Here is a 20,509-nt window from a genome sequence, read left to right on the forward strand (position 1 = left end):
AGGGGTCAAAATTGGGACAAAAGAAGCTATTCTCTCCATCTCTGAATGGTCTGAATATACTGATCTCTCATACCAATTGGTGATATCCCAACAGATGCTGGTGGTGTTTCAGGAACTGTTGAAACATTCATTGACTGGGCATTACTTCCAGGGTTACCTGAAGCATACAATGAAACAACTGGGCCTATAATCACGGGAACTGTTAGTGCATCAGCACCCATCACGCTTGTCTGGCTCGGTGGAATTCGCATTCCTGTACTTTGACCTAATAAAACAGTACTGAAAGTCTGTCCTGTTTGATTTGGGGTAACATTTGACATTGTCTACACTAGTGTATATAGAGGCATGGTCTGATTTTGATTACATTTCTGCACAGGTGTAGTCACATTAAGTGTCTGCACCATCTACTTCACATTAAAACCTGGTAATACCTGACTCCCAACTGGACTTGTAATGGACAGTGCTGTATTAACAGTTGGATATGGTGGATAAACCACGAGCACTTGGGTCACTGGATTTACAGGTACACATGAAACTGTCTGAATAGGGCTCTGTGTAACTGGAGCAGTTGGCACATTGTAAGGCTATATTCTTAGTGCTTCCTCAACTGAATGATATGGTTGGGCCAATTCATCAAAAGCTGATTTATGAACTCATCTTCCAAATCACTTACATACATGACTGTCTTTTTACCCTCATCTTCTGTTGTCTGATCCGCCTTTGCTGACTGTTTTTCTAGTCATCGGTTTTATACTCACGTCACCTTCTTCTGTAATAGCTGGAAACATTCTCACTCCATCTACTATCTCTGCTCTCCACCTTTTCTGTTCTGTATCCTATTAAGCTTCCGCTAATGTCTTAACTGCCTTCTGCATTCTGTTCTCAAATTTTGTTGTTTCTTTCTATCTTGAACAAGTTCCCAAATAGCAATGGCTTCAAATTGTGCAGGTCTTGGAGGAGGCTGTGATTCACACATTACTCTCCTTAAGTTGTCTATAGTTCTCATAATAAATGTTCCATAACAAGGAAAAACTAATGGACCCTCGCTCTCAGTTATTTTACACAGTTGTTTAACCCATAAGCATGCTGAAATTCCTTTTGTTTCTGATACTTCATATACTGGTGTTTCCTCAGTGCTACCTTTTCACCCTCTCTAACTGGACTAAATGCATCTTCTCTTAGTGCGCTTCTTAAACCTTTGCAAAATTTCATTATTGCACAAATGCAATTAACCACAATGATTTTGGATCGAATCAGGAAGTAAATTCAATCCCACAATCTTCTTCGCAAGCTGTTCTCAACTAATAGTAACCCAGTACTGTCCACCAATACCAGCGGGGCTTCACACTAACTGACCTATACTAGTGTGGCACAAAATGGCATCACACACACTTCTCTCTGCGGGTGCAATCGCTTCGCAATTGTCTCTCACACAATTGTTCATTCAAACCTAATGCAAAATTTTGCAAGCAAAAACCAACAACCTGTCTGCACACTACGGGTAGGAACTCAAACACTTTGAAAGCTTGACCAGCAATTCGCAATCCAGTTGATAAAGATCCTCCATGTCAACTCAGGATTCACTAAATACCAACCACAACTCAAATCACTCAATAAAACTATTAGCACCGTCAACAATGTCTGTAAATTCTGGACAAAAGTAAAAGAGCATTAATCAACTGATGGCACCCAGGTGAGGATACTTTAATATTTTCTGAAATCCTGATAGTGATGCTGATTAACTATGCTGCGAAACATCAGTCTTCTAATCCTGCAAGCAACAAGTGATGGCGAGACAAGAAATAGAAGGCAATAACTAAACACTGCGTACACTAGACATGCTGCAACTAAAAATGAAAGTGAAGCCAAAAAGGTGAGTGGAAAGTGTAATGTGAAGTACTGCTAAAGCAAATTCCTAAGTCTTGTATTTGCTGCCATAGAAGCAAACTTACTGCCTCAAGCCCACTACCTCCTCCTTTGGGCCACGGCTGTATACTTTCTGGCTTGAAAAGATAACATGTGGCAATGGCCAGGTGGAATATTAACACTAACAACATTCATGCGATGTGTCACCACAGGGGGCTGCATCCCCATATATGCCACCTTAGAGCCATCATCAGGCTCAGACCAGGGCAAATTACATAAGTAAAAGCCCCTGGCTGACACTGGCTGCATAGTGCAAGGCTGTGCTGGATGGAAGGGAAAAGAAAATGAATAGTTGTATAAACACATCTACGGACTGCATGCTGCATATACACAACTGCAGTTCAATGGGCACACTCCAGACCACAACTGCAAGAGCTTAGTATAATTCATGCACTCTCAATTCTTACTTCTCACCTAGCAAAAATAATTCTGGTCTCATTTCATGCACACAGTTGTAGATGCAGTTGATTATGTTAAATGCTGATTTTCTGTTCAATGGAGGTACACATTAGAGAGTTTGTGCAAATAGATGGTAAAAGAAAGAAGGCATACAGACTATTGCCGTTTTGTCAAGCTGATTAGCTTTCCAGAAAGTAATTATTTTGGATTACTGACACTGATATTGTCCCAACACATACAAAATTACAGATTTGTTTAAAATATACACAGTTTAAAGTAGAAGTCTTAAATATTTTGTTATAGAAATTGAATAAATTCCACTAATATTTAATACTATATATGTATGTGTATTATTAATATATATATATGTAGTGTAACACAATAGGTAAAGATATCATTAAATATTTTTATATAGTAAAGTTACTACTATAAAAATATATATATTGATCTAACAATCAGATTGATCACAATCTGCCAGCTAGCTGATCAGCTGAGTGAGGTAACCGCTGAGCAGTCATCACATAGGGCCACATGTATGTAGCTTTTTTTGGTTGCAAATAGCCTGATTCACAGAATCGGGCCGTTTGCAACAAAAAAAAAAAGCATTTTCCTAAGTACATAACCCTATTTTGCAATTAAGTAACCTATTACCGAATCGCAAAAAAGGCTAGCGATTTGGTATTAAGAAGGGGCGTATTAAGGGCTTCCCTTCCTAATAGAGACTCGCAGTCCTATCTATAAATGTTTTGTGACCGGAATGTGGACGCAAAATATTTGCTTTTTAACACCAATTTCAAATTGGTGCTAATGCATTCACAAACAGGAAGGGGTCACCAAGGGGAATGCATGCAAAAATGTTTTTTAGGAGCAGGCAGTGGTTTTCTTTTTAAATGTATCCCTTTAAGGAAAACGGACTGCGCTTTAAAAAAAAAAAAAAAGGATTGCTTTATTTAAAAGCAACCACAGACATGGCAGTCTGCTGACCCCAGCAAGGCACCATCCCTGTGATTTTTGTGATTCACAGTGGGTCGCAAATTGAGACCTACCTCATTATTATTAATGAGGTAGGTCTGTTTGCAGCCCATAGAGAATCGCAAAAGAAACATAATGGATTTACGTACATTTGGAATTCTGCTTTCCTAATTGTGATTTGCATGGAATTGCAATTAGGAAATCGCAATTCCTAACATACGTACATTCGACCCATAGTCTCCTCTGACAGTTAAGAGTTTCTGATGGAGCTAAGGTTGACTGTTAACCCCAAGTCCTTTTCACCATAAGCTTTGGACAGATGGATGACTAGAAAATTATAACTAACAGAAGCAAGAGGATATGTAGATGGTGGACCTTGGAGGGGTTAAATTTACTATTCTGGTTGCAGTCAAAGCAACAGTAGGGAAAGGTTTAGAGGGGTTAGATTTACTAGTCCTACTGCACGCATCACTCAATTAGGGAAAGTGTTGAACTTCAGAGGGGTTAAATTTACTATTCCTACTCAAGTCTGAGCAACAGTAGTGAACGTTTTTGGACTTCGGAGAGGTTCAATTTACTATTTCTACTCCAAATAGTGCAACATTTGTGAATGTGTTGGACTTTGAAGGAGTTAGATCTACTATTCCTACTCCAGTGTAAGCAGCAGCAGGAAAAGTTCTTAACTTCAAATGCATTACATAAACGAATAACCCTATTTATGTAGAAAAATTATTAAACTCAATATAAACATTATTCATTAACATTAAAAAAATATACATATGTATATGTTTTTACAATAATAAAAACAATTAAATATATAAAGAAAAAGCAAAGGAAAACATAAAATTACATAAAATAAATTCAACTTCCTTAGCTATCAAAAAGAAGGTGCAATCTTTAGTAATAGATTTAATTTCAATTAATATCTTCTTCCACCGGAAGATCAAAGACATCTTCGACAGTTTCGGACCCCAAAACGATGTGAGCTCGCCAACAACAGCCCTACCAGGGTCCGCTGAACCCCACTACTCCTGCACACCTGGACCCCCTCATGACGGATGAGACCACCTCCATCATGAGCAGCATCCACTCTGGAGCCCCGACCGACCCCCTGCCCACACTACGTCAGCTGAGGCCAGCACCTCAATCGTGCCCAAACTCTGCAAGACCATCAACTGCTCCCTAGACTCAGCAACCTACCCCGAGGACTGGAAGCACGCCGAGGTCCACCCACTTCTGAAAAAAACCCACAGCTGACCCTACGGACCTCAAGAACTCATGCCCCATGTCACTGCTGCCCTCCCCAGCCAAGGTTGCATAACATCCTGGACCTCTTCCAATCAGGATTCGGAACTAACCACTTACATAGGTGACATCTGCTCCCTCCTTGACCGCGGAGAAACAGCAGCCCTCATCCTACTTGATCTTTCAGCCGCCTTCGATAGTGTGCCACTGTACACCATGCACCAGACTCCACCCAGCAGGCATACCCGGCAAGGTCCTTCGATGGATACACTCCTACCTGACAGGAATAACACAGAAAGTCAGGCTCCCACCACACCTGTCAAAACCCACCAACATCAGCTGTTGAGTACCCCAAAGATCATTGTTGAGCCACATGCTGTTCAACATCTACATGATCCCACTCGCCCCATTGTCAGGAACTATGGTATGAACATCATCTCCTATGCTGATGACACCCAGCTGATCATCCCCCTGACCAAGAACCCCTCAACAGCCAAGAAGTAGTTCAGGGAGGCAATGGAAGCAGTCACCACCTGGATAAGGGAGAGCTGCTTCAAGATGAACTACGACAAAACCGAGATCCTAATCCCGGGAACCTCCCCATCAGGCTGGAATGACTCCTGGTGGCCCTCAAACCTCAGCCACCCATACTGACCACGCACGAAACCTCGCCGTCATCCTCGACTCAACACTCACCATGAACAGACAGATCAACTCGGTCACCTCCACCTGCTTCCACACTCTCTGACTCCTATGGAAGATCTTCAGATGGATAACAACCAACGGCCATAAATCCGTGACACAGCAGGCTAGACTACAGCAACACCCTCTATGATGGAACTTACAAGAAGAACCTGAATAAGCTGCAACAAATTCAGAATGTCGCTGCCAGACTCGTCCTAGACATCCCCTGCTGAACACCTGAAATCCTCCACTGACTCACCGTCGAGAAGAGGATCAACTTTAAACTCCTCATACACATCTACATAGGCCTCCACGACTGCAGACCTAGCTACCTCAACCACTGCATCACCTGTACGCCCCTTTCGGACCTCGTCCCGGTAGTCGCTTGTCAACGTATCCCACTTATAGAAGTCCTCGACTGGAGGAAGATCTTTTTCATACCTAGAAGCAAAAGGTTGGAACACCTTACCTCCTCACCTCAGACAGTCACCATCGCTGCCTCAGTTCAGAAAGGACATCAAGACCTGGCTCTTCAACTGATCTCTGAGGATCCTCCCCCCAGCGCCTTGAGACCCAACGGGCGAGTAGTGCGCTCTAAAAATACATGATTGATTGATTTGATAAGAAAACAATTAAAATAAATATTATAGCACAAACATGCTATCACAAACACATACCATAAAATAAATTACAAACAAATGTATAAATTGTGAAAAAGATAGATATTTAATTTCCAGTTAATAAATTACATATAAATATAAATTATTAAAAATATTTTTCTTCCCAACAAACTCATTAAAAAAAATATAACACAGCATTGAAATATACATGTGTAATACCCATGAAAATACTAAAAACCATAGAAAAAAATAATTGAACAGTAGAATAATTACACAATTATTAATGCCAATTATTTTACATAGTTAGAAATCAAATAATGTAAACAAAATTAAAGTAAATAACATTTAAGTAAGGCCAATAAAGTAGCCCCTCCCACACTCCATCCCGCTTATGGGCTATGTCACCACAGTCAAAAAATCCTCTCACAAAGTACTATTATCGGATACTCCCATCCAGCTGAACAAATAGATTTACTAGCTACCTTCTGTCTCCTAATTCCTACCAGTGTAAATAGAGGTGGGTTGGGAGAGGGTTTTTAGAGGGCCATTGGGGGTTGGGAGATTTGTACCATTGATTCCCACCCCATACCCAGCAGCCCACACCTAAAATATAACTAAAATAAAGCAAGTATTAAACAATTTACATAATTATTGATCAATTAGATAATTAATAATTCATTGTTAATTATTACTTAACTCCCCAACCTATACCCCTATAAACCCAGCAACCTGCTACAACACTGTAAATTACTATTGACAATTAAATAAACAATTCTATATTTCTTACCTTTACCAACTATATTTAAAAAATGTACATTTGTACAAACAGTAGTATCACATAAGAATAATATATTGACTAATATGGTCACTAAAACAATATTCTTAAAAATTATATTATCTACCCCAAAAATGATATTCTTGACGATATTTTGCATCACAATATTTTTATCCTGCTATTTCAGTCTCCCGATATTTTGAACTCAATATTTTATCTAAATACTAATTAATATACTATCCACCTGTGAATTTGTGTGGTGTGCAGATTCAAGGAGAATATAAATGTTAATATAAATGTATCTTTATTTCGGGTGTTTCATGTACTACGCACATCCCCTAGCAGATTTGTTTAGAAATAGGTCAGTCTCAACATGGTGCTGATCACTGAACATTTTCTTTTAATGGGATCTACCAAAGATCAGAAACCATGAGGTGGTGAAGGTGTAAGAATAAAATAACCTCATTAATGGGAAAAATGTATGGCAAAAAAACATATCTCATGAGATTTTCACATGAGTCACATGTGCATGTATATTTGTGAAGCATAGGGGGAAATCATGCCTTCCTCTGGGTCACAGAAAATTATCAGTCACATTGCAAAACAAGGATAAGGACCCATGTCTCCTGTTAGTGTAAATTTGTATATGGCCCATACTCAGCAACTCATATTTAGGGGTACCCAGGGCTTAAGTTCTGCTTGTTGTTTCCAGTGCGGAGCACTGGCACTTATATTTGAGGGCCGGCGCTTAATTTTTTGCCTCTAGCATTTACTGCGAGCAAAAGACACATTTGAGAAAGACAGAGGAAGACAAGAACGAAAAAGCGTCACAAAGGAGAGAGCAGATAGCTGCAGGAGTGGGCTGAAGGGGCAGGGAGTGGCTTTAAATGGATTGAAGAGGCCCGAGATGGCTTAGGGATTACACTGCCTCAGTAATCCATGTTCGCACATTTAATTGAAGCAGCCGCGTGTTTAAGAGGAGGGCTTTGGGCACCGGCACCTTTTTATTTACAAATTAGGCACTTGGGGTACCATGGCAGGATAATTCATAACATATATTTGAATATCTCACATTGTTTTCTGGTTATCTGTTTTTTCTATTACATTTACCTCAAAGGAGGCAAACTCATAATGCAATTGCACATATGCATGTTGGGTATCCTGACACTTAGGAGCGACCGTTCAGTGAAGATAGTGACCAACATTTACTTTTCAGTGTGAAAGAGAGCATACAGCATACTCCCATTACAGGAATTCTTAGCAAACACAAATAAACTGCTAATGTGGTGTTCTAAAAAACTTTCAAGGCTAAAGTGAGAGTCCTCCTTTCTTACAGGAAAGACCTGAGCTTGTAAATGCAACTATGCATTACAGGAATTCAGAACCCAGGAGACCCAGGCAAAAACAAATATGCATCCACCACACCAAACGCACCTTTTTCTGTGTGAATATGGGAAAAGAAAAAAGCTTACTGAATGGAAATGTAGGAAAACACTTAGAAACCTCATATTGAAGACAATCTGCCTGCTAGATGATCAGCTAAAGAAGGTAACCACTGAGCAACGGGATTCTTAGGATATATAGATGTTGAAAATAAATATTCTGATTTGGTTTACTCCAGGCCAGAGATAGCCATATCCGGCTCAAGCACAGGTACTCCAAACCAGCATTTTGAAAACTTGCCTATCTTGACTGTGCCCAATTTATTCCCTGAAAGCTCCGCAAACCCTTTGAAAACCCACATGCCATGTTTCCTCATACTCAGGAGTCCCAGGGAAATACAGAGGTGGGTCAATCTCTGGTAAAGATTGTGTTCTGCACATGGGTGGCTGATAGGAAATACTGTGTTGTGAAAACCATTGCTGAAATTCTAACAAACATAACTTACTGTGTGGTCTCCTGGACCGTCAAGGTGAGTGTGCTACACAGCAAAAGAACCTTAAAACTCTACATACGTACATAGATTTTGAAAATATATAATATTGGTAGATTTCTCTATGGTTCAGCTGTAAATGTCTGAAACCTGATAACAGGTATCCCAAATCAACATTTTTGGCCTCTGTTACTTCTGAAATTGTGCACCTACATTGCACCCGCTTTAAAGCATGTGAGCACCCAAAACCTGTGAAAAACCCATATGTCCAGTAGCCCCACACTTAGGAGAACACAGATTTGGGTCTAGCTTTGGCAATGATATGTTCCTGTGCGACCGAGGTTCACTAGAAAAACAATATTTTGGTTTAGAAAGGGACAAAAATGAAGTTCTGCACTGATCTGCCATCCAGTGACACAATTCTTAAGTGTTGCTATCTGTGATTCAGCCCAGTATTTGGGCCTCAGTTGCTAACCAGATCACTCCCCTTTACTGTTCCCAGTTTATCATGAGTGACCACTTCAAACCATTTTAAAACAAATGTATACCTATTTTCCCAACACTTAAGAGACCCCTGGCATGTTTCTATGTGTATTAAGTGAATGAGAAATGTCATCTTTGCTTCCACGGCAAGAAATAAAAGAAACATCAAACATAATTCCAAGGTTTCTCAAGTTCTCTTAGCTAGCTAATCAAGCTAATGGGAGTATTGACTTACGCCTATACATTCCTAAGGTGGTCCATCCATCACCTTGTTTTTTATTTTTGCAGTTGATGCTGTAGGTTAGCTGGATATGCCCAGACGTAGGTCCTGGGCTCTCTGTGCCACTGGAATCAAGCTCCACTTGGCTGAAGAGCCCTAGCTTATTCGAAACCGGTCCTAGGTTGCGCAAGTTCAACTTCAGGGAGGCCCTGGCCTGACAGTCCGGGCTGGACTGTGGCTATGAGGAACAGGGTCAAGGCTGATTTGCATATGGCTGGGTCCAAACTGAGGTGGCATGGTGGATGAAAAACATTGGATTGGGAAGTGGCCCCAAGCAATCACCAGTGGCTGAGATTAATTCAAGCATTCCATCAATCTATCAATCAATCAAATTTTTTAAGCGTGCTACTCACCCGGTAGGGTCTCAAGGCGCTAGGGGTGGGAGGGGGGATGCTGCTCGAAGAGCCATGTTTTGAGGTGCTTTCTGAAAGTTAGGAGGTCCTGGGTCTTGCGTAGGTTGGTGGGGAGGGAGTTCCAGGTTTTGGCGGTGAGGTGGGGGAAGGATCTGCTGCCGGAGGTGGTGCGTTGGATGTGGGGGGCTGTTGCGAGGGCAAGGTCGACGGAACGGAGCTGGCGGGTCAGGATGTGGAAGTTGATTCGTTCGTTGAGGTAGGCCGGTCTGTTGTCGTGGAGGGCTTTGTGAGCGTGGATTAGGATTTTGAAGACGATCCTTTTGTTGATGGGCAGCCAGTGTAGGGATCTGAGGTGGACGGAGATGTGCTTGTGGCGAGGGAGGTTGAGGATGAGATGTGCGGTGGCATTCTGGATGCGCTGGAGTGTTCTCTGAAGCTTGGCTTTGGTCCCTGCGTAGAGGGTGTTGCCGTAGTCAAGTCTGCTGCTGATGAGGGCGTGGGTGACCGTTCTTCTGGTTTCTATTGGAATCCACTTGAAGGTCTTGCGTAGCATGCAGAGGGTTTTGAAGCAGGAGGATGATATGGTGTTGATTTGCTGAGTCATGGAGAGAGACGAGTCTAGTATGATGCTGAGATTGCGTGCATGGGTGGGGGGTGTTGGGGGAGGTCCTAGGGTGGCAGGCCACCAAGAGTCGTTCCATGCTGTCTTGTTGGGTCCGAAGATGATGATCTCGGTTTTTCCTGAGTTCAGTTTGAGGTGTCTTGCTGTCATCCAGCTAGCGATGTCGAGGAGTCCGGCGTGTAGTTTGTTCTTGGCGGTAGATGGGTTCCTCGTGAGGGAGAGGGTGAGCTGGGTGTCGTTGGCGTATGAAATGATGTTGAGGCCGTGGGGGCGGACGATGCTGGCAAGCTGAGCCATGTAGATATTGAAGAGGCTGGCGCTGAGTGAGGATCCTTGGGGGACTCCACAAATGGTCTTGGTGGCTTTAGACCAGAATGGAGGGAGGCAAACTCTTTGGGTTCTTTCGGAGAGGAAGGAGGTGAGCCAGTCCAGGGCTTTGTGGTGAATTCCGGCGTCCGAGAGGCGTGTGCGAAGGGTTTGGTGGCATACGGTGTTGAATGCTGCGGAGAGGTCTGGAAGGATGAGGGCGACGGTTTCACCTTTGTCCAGTGTGGTCCTGATGTCGTCTGTGCAGGTGATGAGGGTGGTCTCGGTGCTGTGGTTTTTGCGGAATCCAGGCTGGGAGATGTCAAGTATGTTGTTGTCCTCCAGGAAGCGGGACATTTGTTTGTTTACTATCTTCTCTATGACCTTCACGGGGAAGGGGAGTAGAGAGATAGGTCGGTAGTTTGCGAGGTCTTTGGGGTCTGCTTTGGGTTTTTTGAGCAGGGCGTTGACTTCAGCGTGTTTCCAAATATCTGGGAAGGTTGCGGTCTCAAAGGAACTGTTGATGACGGCCCGGAGCTGGGGAGCGATGATTTGGCTGGCCTTGTTGAAGACGTGATGGGTGCAGGGGTCTGTTGGGGAGCCTGAGTGGATGGAGCTCATGGTTTTGCTGGTTTCTTCATCGCTGGTGGGGGTCCAGGTGTTCAGCACGTTGGTGCGGCAGGGTGCTGTGGGGTTGGCTGCGTTGGTGGTAGGGGGTGGCGACGATATGATGCTTTTGTCTATGTCTGCGATCGTGCAGTGGAAGTAGCTGGAGAAGGAGTTGCAGAGGTCTTGAGATTGCAGAGGGTCGATGTCGCAGGATTTGGGTTTGGTGAGTTCTTTAATGATGGTGAAAAGTTCCTTGCTGTTGTGTGCATTGTCGTCTATGCGTTCTTTGTAGAAGGATCGTTTGGTGGTCCGGATGAGCTGGTGGTGTTTGCGCATGGCTGATTTGAAGGCGGAGAAGTTGTTCACTGATGTTCTTGGCGCCAGGCTTTCTCAATTTTCCAGCATTCTCGTTTGGAGGTCTGAAGTTCTGCGGTGAACCAGGGAGCTGTCTTGTTGATGCGGGTGTTGTTGGGTTTTTTGAGTGGGGCGAGGGAGTTAGTGCATATGTTGAGCCATTGTGTGAGGTTAAGGGCGGTGGCGTTGGGGTCGTTGGTAATGGGTGGTGTAGCATGGGCGAGGTTGGAGATCAGTTGTTCCTTGGAGATCTTGTTCCACTTGCGGTAAGGGATAGGATGTTGGTGGTGGTGGGTGGTGGGCTTCAGGAAGGAGAAGTGGACGCAGTGGTGGTCAGTCCAATGGAGTTCGGTGGTGTGAGTGACTGCGATGTGGCTGCTAGAGGAGAAAATGGCGTCAAGCGTGTAACCGGCTAAGTGGGTGCTCCATCCATTACCTTGTTGATTTGCACCGTAACGCATCAGGCATGGCTTCCAACAGTAATGTAATAACTACTTTGCAATGCCTCTACATGGTTAATAAATAACAGTCGTAGCTGTAATGCCACTAGGACGGATCTCATAATATTAGTAATAGCCTCCCCAGCACTGTTTGAATTTTATCACTCAAATATCAGCTTTAAAGATATTTTGGAAATTCAACCATTTTTCTCCAAACATCAGCTTATGAGTTCCTAGAATACAAACATTTTTGGCTTGAATACACATTTTTCACTTTCATAGAGATACATTATTTGAACCAAGCAAAAACGTCTAATTTAGTTCACTGGGCTGCACATAGGAGAGCTATGTACAGGTAGCTGGAGAGCTACCAGTACCTCACAAGCTACTCGTTGGAGGAGCTTGCTCTAATTCCTTTTAAGTTGATCATTTTAAGGTATGTGTTGCACACAGTAGAGTTTTGACAGCTGCATTTTAGAAAGCCACACTAACGAAAGGGGTTAATTGAAAATAATGTTCATCTCTTTATACTCTAGACTGGAATACTGATGGAACAAAGGAATTCTGAATGAATATAACTGTTGCTTGTTTATTCCGTTATTCAAGGAATTGCTATAATGAATGTATAAAAAAGGCTGATGTTTTGTTGGTGAGAAACATAGCAGACCGTGGGAACCGATTCACTGTAACTAATTCATATCTCGTAATGTACGGTCACCAGATTGTTAGGCAAGTTTGTTTATGTTAGTCTATGACTATGCCAAATTAGGCTTTATTGGTTGGTTTTGTAAAATTACCAAACAAACCATGTAATGGTATCATCTAAATCAGTCAGTATTGTATTGTCATTAATTTCAAGAACTGCAAAAATAGTTTGAATTCATAAGCATCATCATTTTACTCATAGGTGAAAAACATGTTTCCGATTGTGGTGATAATGGCGATTATACTTTTGGCATATGGAGTACCCAGGAAGGCAGTCCTTTATCCTCATGAAAAACCAGCATGGTCTCTTGCCAGAGACATACTTTTTGAGCCTTACTGGATGACCTTCGGAGAAATGTTTGCATATGAAATTGATGGTAAGCAATGAAAGGTTTGAATAACTCGAATTAATTCCATAAAGTGAAAGAGGATAGTAGGTCCATGTAAAACAGCAAAAAACACCAAAGTTAGGGTGAAGGTAATCTATCATTGGCGCACTAATATTGAAATTGAGCAAAGTGCGCACCTAATTGTATTTATCCATCACAATGTTAAATACCATGACAACAAAAGGTGTTCAATCACACTGTCATTAGCATGCTTGCAAAGAGCGCTAAGCAGCCTACATATGTTGCCACTCTGGTTATTTGGGGTGGTAAATTAAGAGAACCTTGTGACTTAAGCATCATAAACAGAGCAGGAGAGAATTTAGCATCTGTTACATTACAAGATTCAGTTCCATCACCTACTCATTTTAGTGCCCCCTGAGTTAGCATTACAGTGGTCAGTGGGCTTTTGAGTCTATCATTACATTAGGCTTTCAGGATGCCCACTAGATTTGTCATTTGTATCTCATTCAAGATCATTGTTTGATATCATAAACATTTATGTTGGATAACCGGTTATGTTGACATGTTTGCCACCCTCAAAAACCCTACTTGTGCACCCCTGTCCATCTAAAGACATTGGGCCTGATTACGAGTTTGGTGGTCTGCACTGCTGCCCGCCAAAGCAGCGGAGGAGTTGCCAGGCTGCTGGCCTCTCCTCCCGCCCTATTATGATGTCCCCACCATACTGACGGCGGAAATATCCACGGCTGCACTGTCTCGGCTCCACATGGAGGTGAGGTCAATGCAGCTGCACACAGGGGGCCATGCAGCACCCATGGAATGCGCAGTGTAGGCAAATGCAAACAGTGCGTATTCCATGGGTCCTGTATTGAGGGCCCCTGCACTGTTCACGACATGGTCATGGACAATGCAGGGGCCCCCCACTGGCCTCCTTTTTGGCTTTCCGCCAGCCTTTCCATGGCGGGAGACCAGCCACTGAAAGACTGTCCGAAAACCATTTCCTAATCAGCACAGTGGTGCTGAATTCAGTACCACCATGGCTGAATATGAAATCGGTCCGTTGGCAGCCCGTCAGGACCTCTGGTCCTGGTGGAGGCGGCGGACCGCTGAAGGTCCGACTGTCCATAGTAGTCATGTGGTGATCAGATGACAGCTGTGTGACGGTCCAACCTCCGCTGCGGCCCTGGCGGCTGATGGCGGTGGCCAGACCTCCACCATCATAATCAGTCCCATTATCTACATTTGAGTTGATTCGTAATTTGGACCGTTGACACGTTTTAGGAAATGTTGAAGTAAAAAAAAAAGATGTGGAAGCTAAGATTCAAATACCATATTATCAGAACTGGCTTCCCTTTTCCTAAACGGGCTCTCATTAGGACTGTCTGCAACCCTTTTATAGCTTTGTATTTTGTGGTTTCAAAAGTCTTCAAGCCTCACTCACCAATCATGCATGTGTGTTCTGTCAAATGGGAATCAGACTCTTATTCAGATAATAAGCACAAATCTTTGGTTAAAACTTGCCAAAATGGGATTGAATCCAGGACTTCCTGCAATGAAAGCTCACAGGGAGACACCTGAGAGAGAGTTATGTTGAATTACATGGAAATGCTGTCTAGAAATGTTAATACCAATACCATAATGAAACAAAGCTCATGATTGTCAACCTAACTACGACCTGGAGTGCAAAATGATATGTTCCCTGCAATTATGTAACATAGATGTTCCAATAAGACCAAAATAATTGTCTTTGGTCAACAAACTCTGTGTTCAGAAATTGCACAGAGAGCATATGATTTGTTTGTTTTTATTTAGTTTTTATTCAGGGAGATATAGAGCATACATAGTCCATTTGCATCCACACATATACATACAGTACTATAGGCAGTTCACAGATCTAATCATCCTATGCACTTAAATACCAAATATCATTATGTTAAACATAATGGAAAGAATGTTTTTTACTAAAAATGTTCCTATAAAAATGTTTGTGTTGATCCCATTCTAGTAATGTGTAACCATTCTCAGTGCTATACTCTGTATACTTTAACCAGCCATTCTGAAAATGTAGATACTAATTGAGGTTTCCATTTGTGCAGTATCAACTATAAGCATTGAAATCTAAATAATCAGAGTCGATGAATACCCCAAATAAATGACTGCAAGATTGTGCGGTAATATATTTAATTTGTTTTCACAGAATCCAAAACCCTATGCCAGTCCTGGCTTATCATGGGACAGAAACATATGATATCAGACCAATTTTCTGTTTCATCTGAGTGATATCTAAAACAATTAGCAGAGCAATATGGATTAATCTATGTAATAGACAACAGAAATGGGAAGAGAAAACAAGGGAATGTAAGCGCTCACAAAAATCACCACACTATATTAGATAGATGCAAACAGTTTAGGGCACGGTGCTCCTGGCCGGTGGATCTTCCCCCTCCTTCAATACTATCTCTGAGAGACAAAAGCAAGCTCGACAGGGGTCAAGGTACACGTGAATAATGGTATAGGATCAGTAGTCCATAAGTGCTACATTGACAGATCAATGATCAAATCTGAGTAGATATGCAGGTTGGCAGAAATTCCAATTGAGCCCTTAGGGTGTAGAGTTCATCTTTTGATGGAACAGAAAAACAGCAAGAACAGCCAACACGTGTTTCGTCATAGAAGAAAATGCTCCCTGCGACTTCCTCAAGGCTGTAAAGGATACCAAAATCGATAAAAATAATAAAGTAAAAAGTATATAGTACACACATAATACAATGAAATAATGTTTAACCATAGAGTTAATATACAAAAAAGAAACCCATGTGACTTAGTGATAATCACACTTAATACATTACAGTGAACTCGTAGCAATATGTGTGTATCCAAATGTGACGATGAGAGACATCCCTCTCAAAAAGTGCCATCCGAATTGGAGAGGGCGAGAAGAGCCACAACACCCACGTGAAGAGAGAGAAAGAACCACTAAATCAGCAAAACTCAAATTAGATTCCAGAAACTTTAACAAAAAAACAACGCAAGACCAATACATCTTGAAATTAAGATAACCATAAATCATGCCGTAAAAACTAATAACTCTGGAGCAAGCAAACATACCTCGATTAGGCATGGTACAAAGTTCAAGGCACTAAGTGGCAAAGCAGTCTCCGTGGTGTTTAGAATCACTGAACTGTGAACAAACAATGATTGCCAAAACAAAATTAAAAATTAAAAGGGAGACATCCTCCAAGTGGTATCCCACGTGTTTTAAGCACACCATAATACCCAGACACCTACCAGGTCTTTTGGCTCTGTATGTAGAAATCCGTAAATAATAATCATAGGTGGTGTATAATTAGACACCAACTGAACTGCGGACAAAAGAAATCATAATTTAAAGTCTATCGGAATTGCCAGCGTAAAACAACCTTCACGCGATAGACGCGTCCCCGGCAAGCGAAAACCCTCCGCTTACCTCGCTGTGAGGAAAACACGAAATACTGTGTTACGGAGCCATAAATCCAAAGCTCCAGTCAGCAAATAGCGCAGCCGGCGTCCCTCTGCCCTCCATTGAAGTACTGGTGGACAGAGTGAATCACCGCAAGACTAAGCAGTTCCCATAAAGCCTGTACGCCATGTTAAACGGCATATATAATTGAAAGATGTGAAATACGGGCACCATCTTGTAACGATAAGAAACATTCTCTTCAATAAGTATGCATCCTTACATCTTTGTAGGAAAGAGTATAGTAACAGAATAACTGAGGAATAATAAAAAATAAAAATAAAACAAAACGAAATTGAAAAAGGGGGAGTGAAGTGCGACCCATAAGTATAATAATATTGGTAAGGCAAAGTAAAGCAATAAGAAAATATATAGCCCAGCTTTACCCAGGGTGCAACCAATAAAAACTAGAATGACAGAAATATCAAGGAATAAGCATAAATTCCACAAATTGACAGTGTATTCCCATAAATGTGGTGTACAACTCTCCTCACGTCCGTGCCGTGGCACCCATCCCAAACTCCAGCTCGGATAGCTCCTCATAATGTACATCAATTAACCTACTTGCACAAAATGCTGAATATACACAACAAAGAGGAAAAAGCAACCTTAGTAAATAGAAAAATTAATAACCATTGATCCATATGCAATATCCAGTTAAATAATTATAACATTGCAGTAACAGAATTGATTATAAAATAAACTCAAAGTAATTATCTAAAGGATTCTGTAAATTGCCCCCAAGAGCCCATGTAAATCAATACAGAGTGGCAAAAACATTAGTACAATAATAGCTCCAATAATTGAACATTAATAATAGTGTACATGTGTCCTATATCTGTTGTATCAAAATCTAAGGGCAAAAGGAGAAATAATACTGTAATATATTACTCAGCGCATGAGTAGTGCACATGACAACTCAATATTAGCCCAAGAAGTATTCCATCTCATGGTTAGTGTTAAGGACTATCTCCACAGCCCTGAGTTTGAGGATCCAATGCCATTCCCTTTTCCTAAGCGCTAACTCCCTATTACCTCCCCGCGGATTAATGTGTACAATCTCAAAGCCAAAAAATTAAAAACTCTGAATTTGACCCTGTTTAGGGCATTGACGTATGTGTGTTACGATGGGATAACGTTCATCCCCCTGTCTAAGAGCTCTGTAGTGTTCACTTACTCTCGTTTACAGCGGTCTGATAGTACAGCCCACATAGTAAAGTCCACACTTACAGACAATCATGTACATGACAAAACTACTTTCACAAGTAATATTTGAGAAAATGCGGAATTGATCACCCGCCTGGCTATTGAAAGTGGAGATCCCAGATCGAGTCCATTTACACATACCGCAGCATCCACATTTGTAGAACCCCTTGTTTCGACTTGTAAGCCAATCCTCATGCTGATGTATAAGCGGATAGCTGGGACACAGTATATTTTTAAGGGTTCTTCCCCTACGGTAAGTGAAGATAGGTGAATCAGAAATAAGACCTTTTAGGGTAGTATCAGCCTTAAGTATGTTCCAGTGTTTAGTCATGCATTTTTGTAAAATTGCTGAAGCATGTGTATAGTTGACTATACACCGTAAATTGGTATTGGTAGCTTTGACCTTATGTCTAAGGGTGTCCTCCCTAGTTAGGCGCATAGCTCTGTTACGTGCTTTGTCCAGAATGCCAGGGCGATAGCCCCGTGTTTTGAACCTTACCTCCATGTCCTCAATATTCTTCCTGAAGTCCACATCCAAACTGCAATTTCTTCTTGCTCGTACCATTTCACCATAAGGAATCAAGTTAATTTGATGTCTGGGATGTGAACTTGTTGCGTGCAGTATTGAGTTGCAAGCAGTGCTTTTTCTATAAAGACGACTCTCAATTTTATCATTGTGGATAAAAAGTTCCACGTCCAAAAAGGTGATATTAGTCGTGTTGTGTTCCCAGGTGAATCTAATGTTCAGATCATTGGAATTCAGATAGGTAATAAAATCATTAAGTTTGGTAATGTCTCCCGTCCATATCATGATGTAATCATCGATATATCGACCCCAAAAAAGTATATCCGAGTTCCAAGTGTTACCTTCCTTGCTCCAAATCACCATCTGTTCTAAGTACCCCATAAAGAGGTTCACATAAGCTGGTGAGAAACGAGAACCCATAGCTACCCCCCTTTTTTGGCAAAACCACTCTTTTTTTAAAAGGAAAAAAATATTTTCCAAAATCATTTGAACCATGTCTAATATCATATTAGTATGTCCATACAGGCTAGCTGATTGATTGTATAAGAAATGGCGCAAGGCAGTCATTCCCAAACCATGATCAATACTTGTATAAAGGGAAGTCACATCTAAAGTAACTAACATCATCCCTTTTTCCCAAGTGATATCGGTAAGGATACTAAGAATATGTTTAGTATCCTTAATGAAAGAAGGAAGGTTAGTTACAAAGGGTTGCAGAAAGATATCAACGTATTCTGAGAGTCTCTCAGTCGGACCACCCATGCCCAAAACTATAGGCCTACCTGGTGGAAAGGAAGAGTTCTTGTGAATCTTGGGTAAAGTGTACAGGCATGGGTATCTAGGTCTGAGCACTCGTAAGTACAAATACTCATCCTCCCTCAATAGCTATTGATCAAAACACAGTCTTAAGAATCTGTTAATCTTATTGGTAAAACCCGGTATTGGATTCGAATCAATCTTTTCATAACTGGATGGATCCCCTAATTGACTACTAATCTCTGATTCATAATCCTGGGTATTCATGATCACAATATTTCCACCCTTATCTGCCTCCCTAATGGTAATATCATTGCATGTACGCAAATGTTTCAGGACCTCAAGTTCCCCGTGGCTCAAGTTGTTACAATGGTTATGGTGATGAGCCCTGTTCTTATATTCCAGTTTGTTGAGGTCATGCCATACCAGTTTAAAGAAAGTGTCTATGCAGTTACCACTACTGAGAGTAGGTATCCATTTGGATTTAGACTTAAGTCCACTCAACACTGTATCAGATGAAATGTCCAGATCAGCCAAAACCTTTGAGATGGAAGTAGGATCCTGTTCACAATCAGTAATGGATAATAATGTGACTGTATCTTGTATATCCTTGATAGAGAGAGAATGGTAATCCTTACTGCAATCATATAGGATATTCCTAGCCTTAACATCAGTGTGAATACTGAAAACTTTTTTGAGTTTCAGGCGTCTGATGTATTTAAAAAAATAAATTTTAGTTTTTTGATCATCCCCAAAATCCCCCGGACAGAACCCAAGGCCCTTATTCAATAATGAGGTACCCTGCGTCATAAGCTGTAGGTGGGAGAGATTAACAATGGCAATTGATTTCTCATTTACATCCCTCATTTCTGCTTGTTCCAAGACCTGGTTTGCATCCCTTTCTTTGTTTGTGTGTGACCCCCTCTCCTATCCCTCCTTGTTTTACGGGGTCTTCCTTGCATCTGTTTGTCTCCCACTGTCCCTGTCTGATCCTTTGAACCTCAACTAAAAAAGACAGGGTGCCCTGTTGGACCGTAACGTCCTGTCTTGAGATATTGGAAACATCACTAAGGTCACTATTGCTGACTGAGGTATTACTAAGTAAAGATTGAGAGCCATCTTGTCGTATATGTAAGGGATCCGCTCCCTTGACTAGGTGATCATATTTATTAGAAAATGTAAAAACCCTGCCACTCCTATAGTCCTGTTCGTCACGTTTCAGTTTACGTGCCTTCCTATGTGTGACTTCATTTTGATGTTGATTTATGACCTCATTTAAAATTGCATAATTTTTAACGGTTGCTTCCTCCATGTTCATGTCTTTAATTTCAGTTTCTAAGCAGGATATCTCTGACTGAAGCTTAGTAACTTTCCTTTCCGAATTTTCTATTAGGATATTCATCAATCTTATCGAACTTTAAATCAATTCCTGTTCCCAGCTGTCTAACAAGTCTGGGTCCAGAGCATCAAAAGTGGGGAAAATATGAGATCTTAATCCTCTAGGTATCCTATTCAATTTAACATAATGT

The 20,509-nt window shown here is 41.5% G+C and overlaps 1 protein-coding gene across 4 annotated transcripts in view; it reads left to right on the top strand.

Moving 5' to 3' along the window:
- LOC138284105 (transient receptor potential cation channel subfamily M member 7-like) overlaps positions 1–20,509 on the top strand; it is a 1,183,984-nt gene that overhangs the window by 820,657 nt on the left and 342,818 nt on the right. For all 4 annotated transcript variants that reach the window (XM_069222537.1, XM_069222536.1, XM_069222538.1 and 1 more), the window contains one exon: positions 12,849–13,023. In XM_069222537.1, coding sequence (XP_069078638.1) covers positions 12,849–13,023 — 175 coding nt within the window. The remainder of the gene's footprint in view (positions 1–12,848; positions 13,024–20,509) is intronic.

The sequence above is a fragment of the Pleurodeles waltl genome, chromosome 3_1, assembly GCF_031143425.1.
Source record: "Pleurodeles waltl isolate 20211129_DDA chromosome 3_1, aPleWal1.hap1.20221129, whole genome shotgun sequence".
Taxonomy (NCBI): domain Eukaryota; kingdom Metazoa; phylum Chordata; class Amphibia; order Caudata; family Salamandridae; genus Pleurodeles; species Pleurodeles waltl.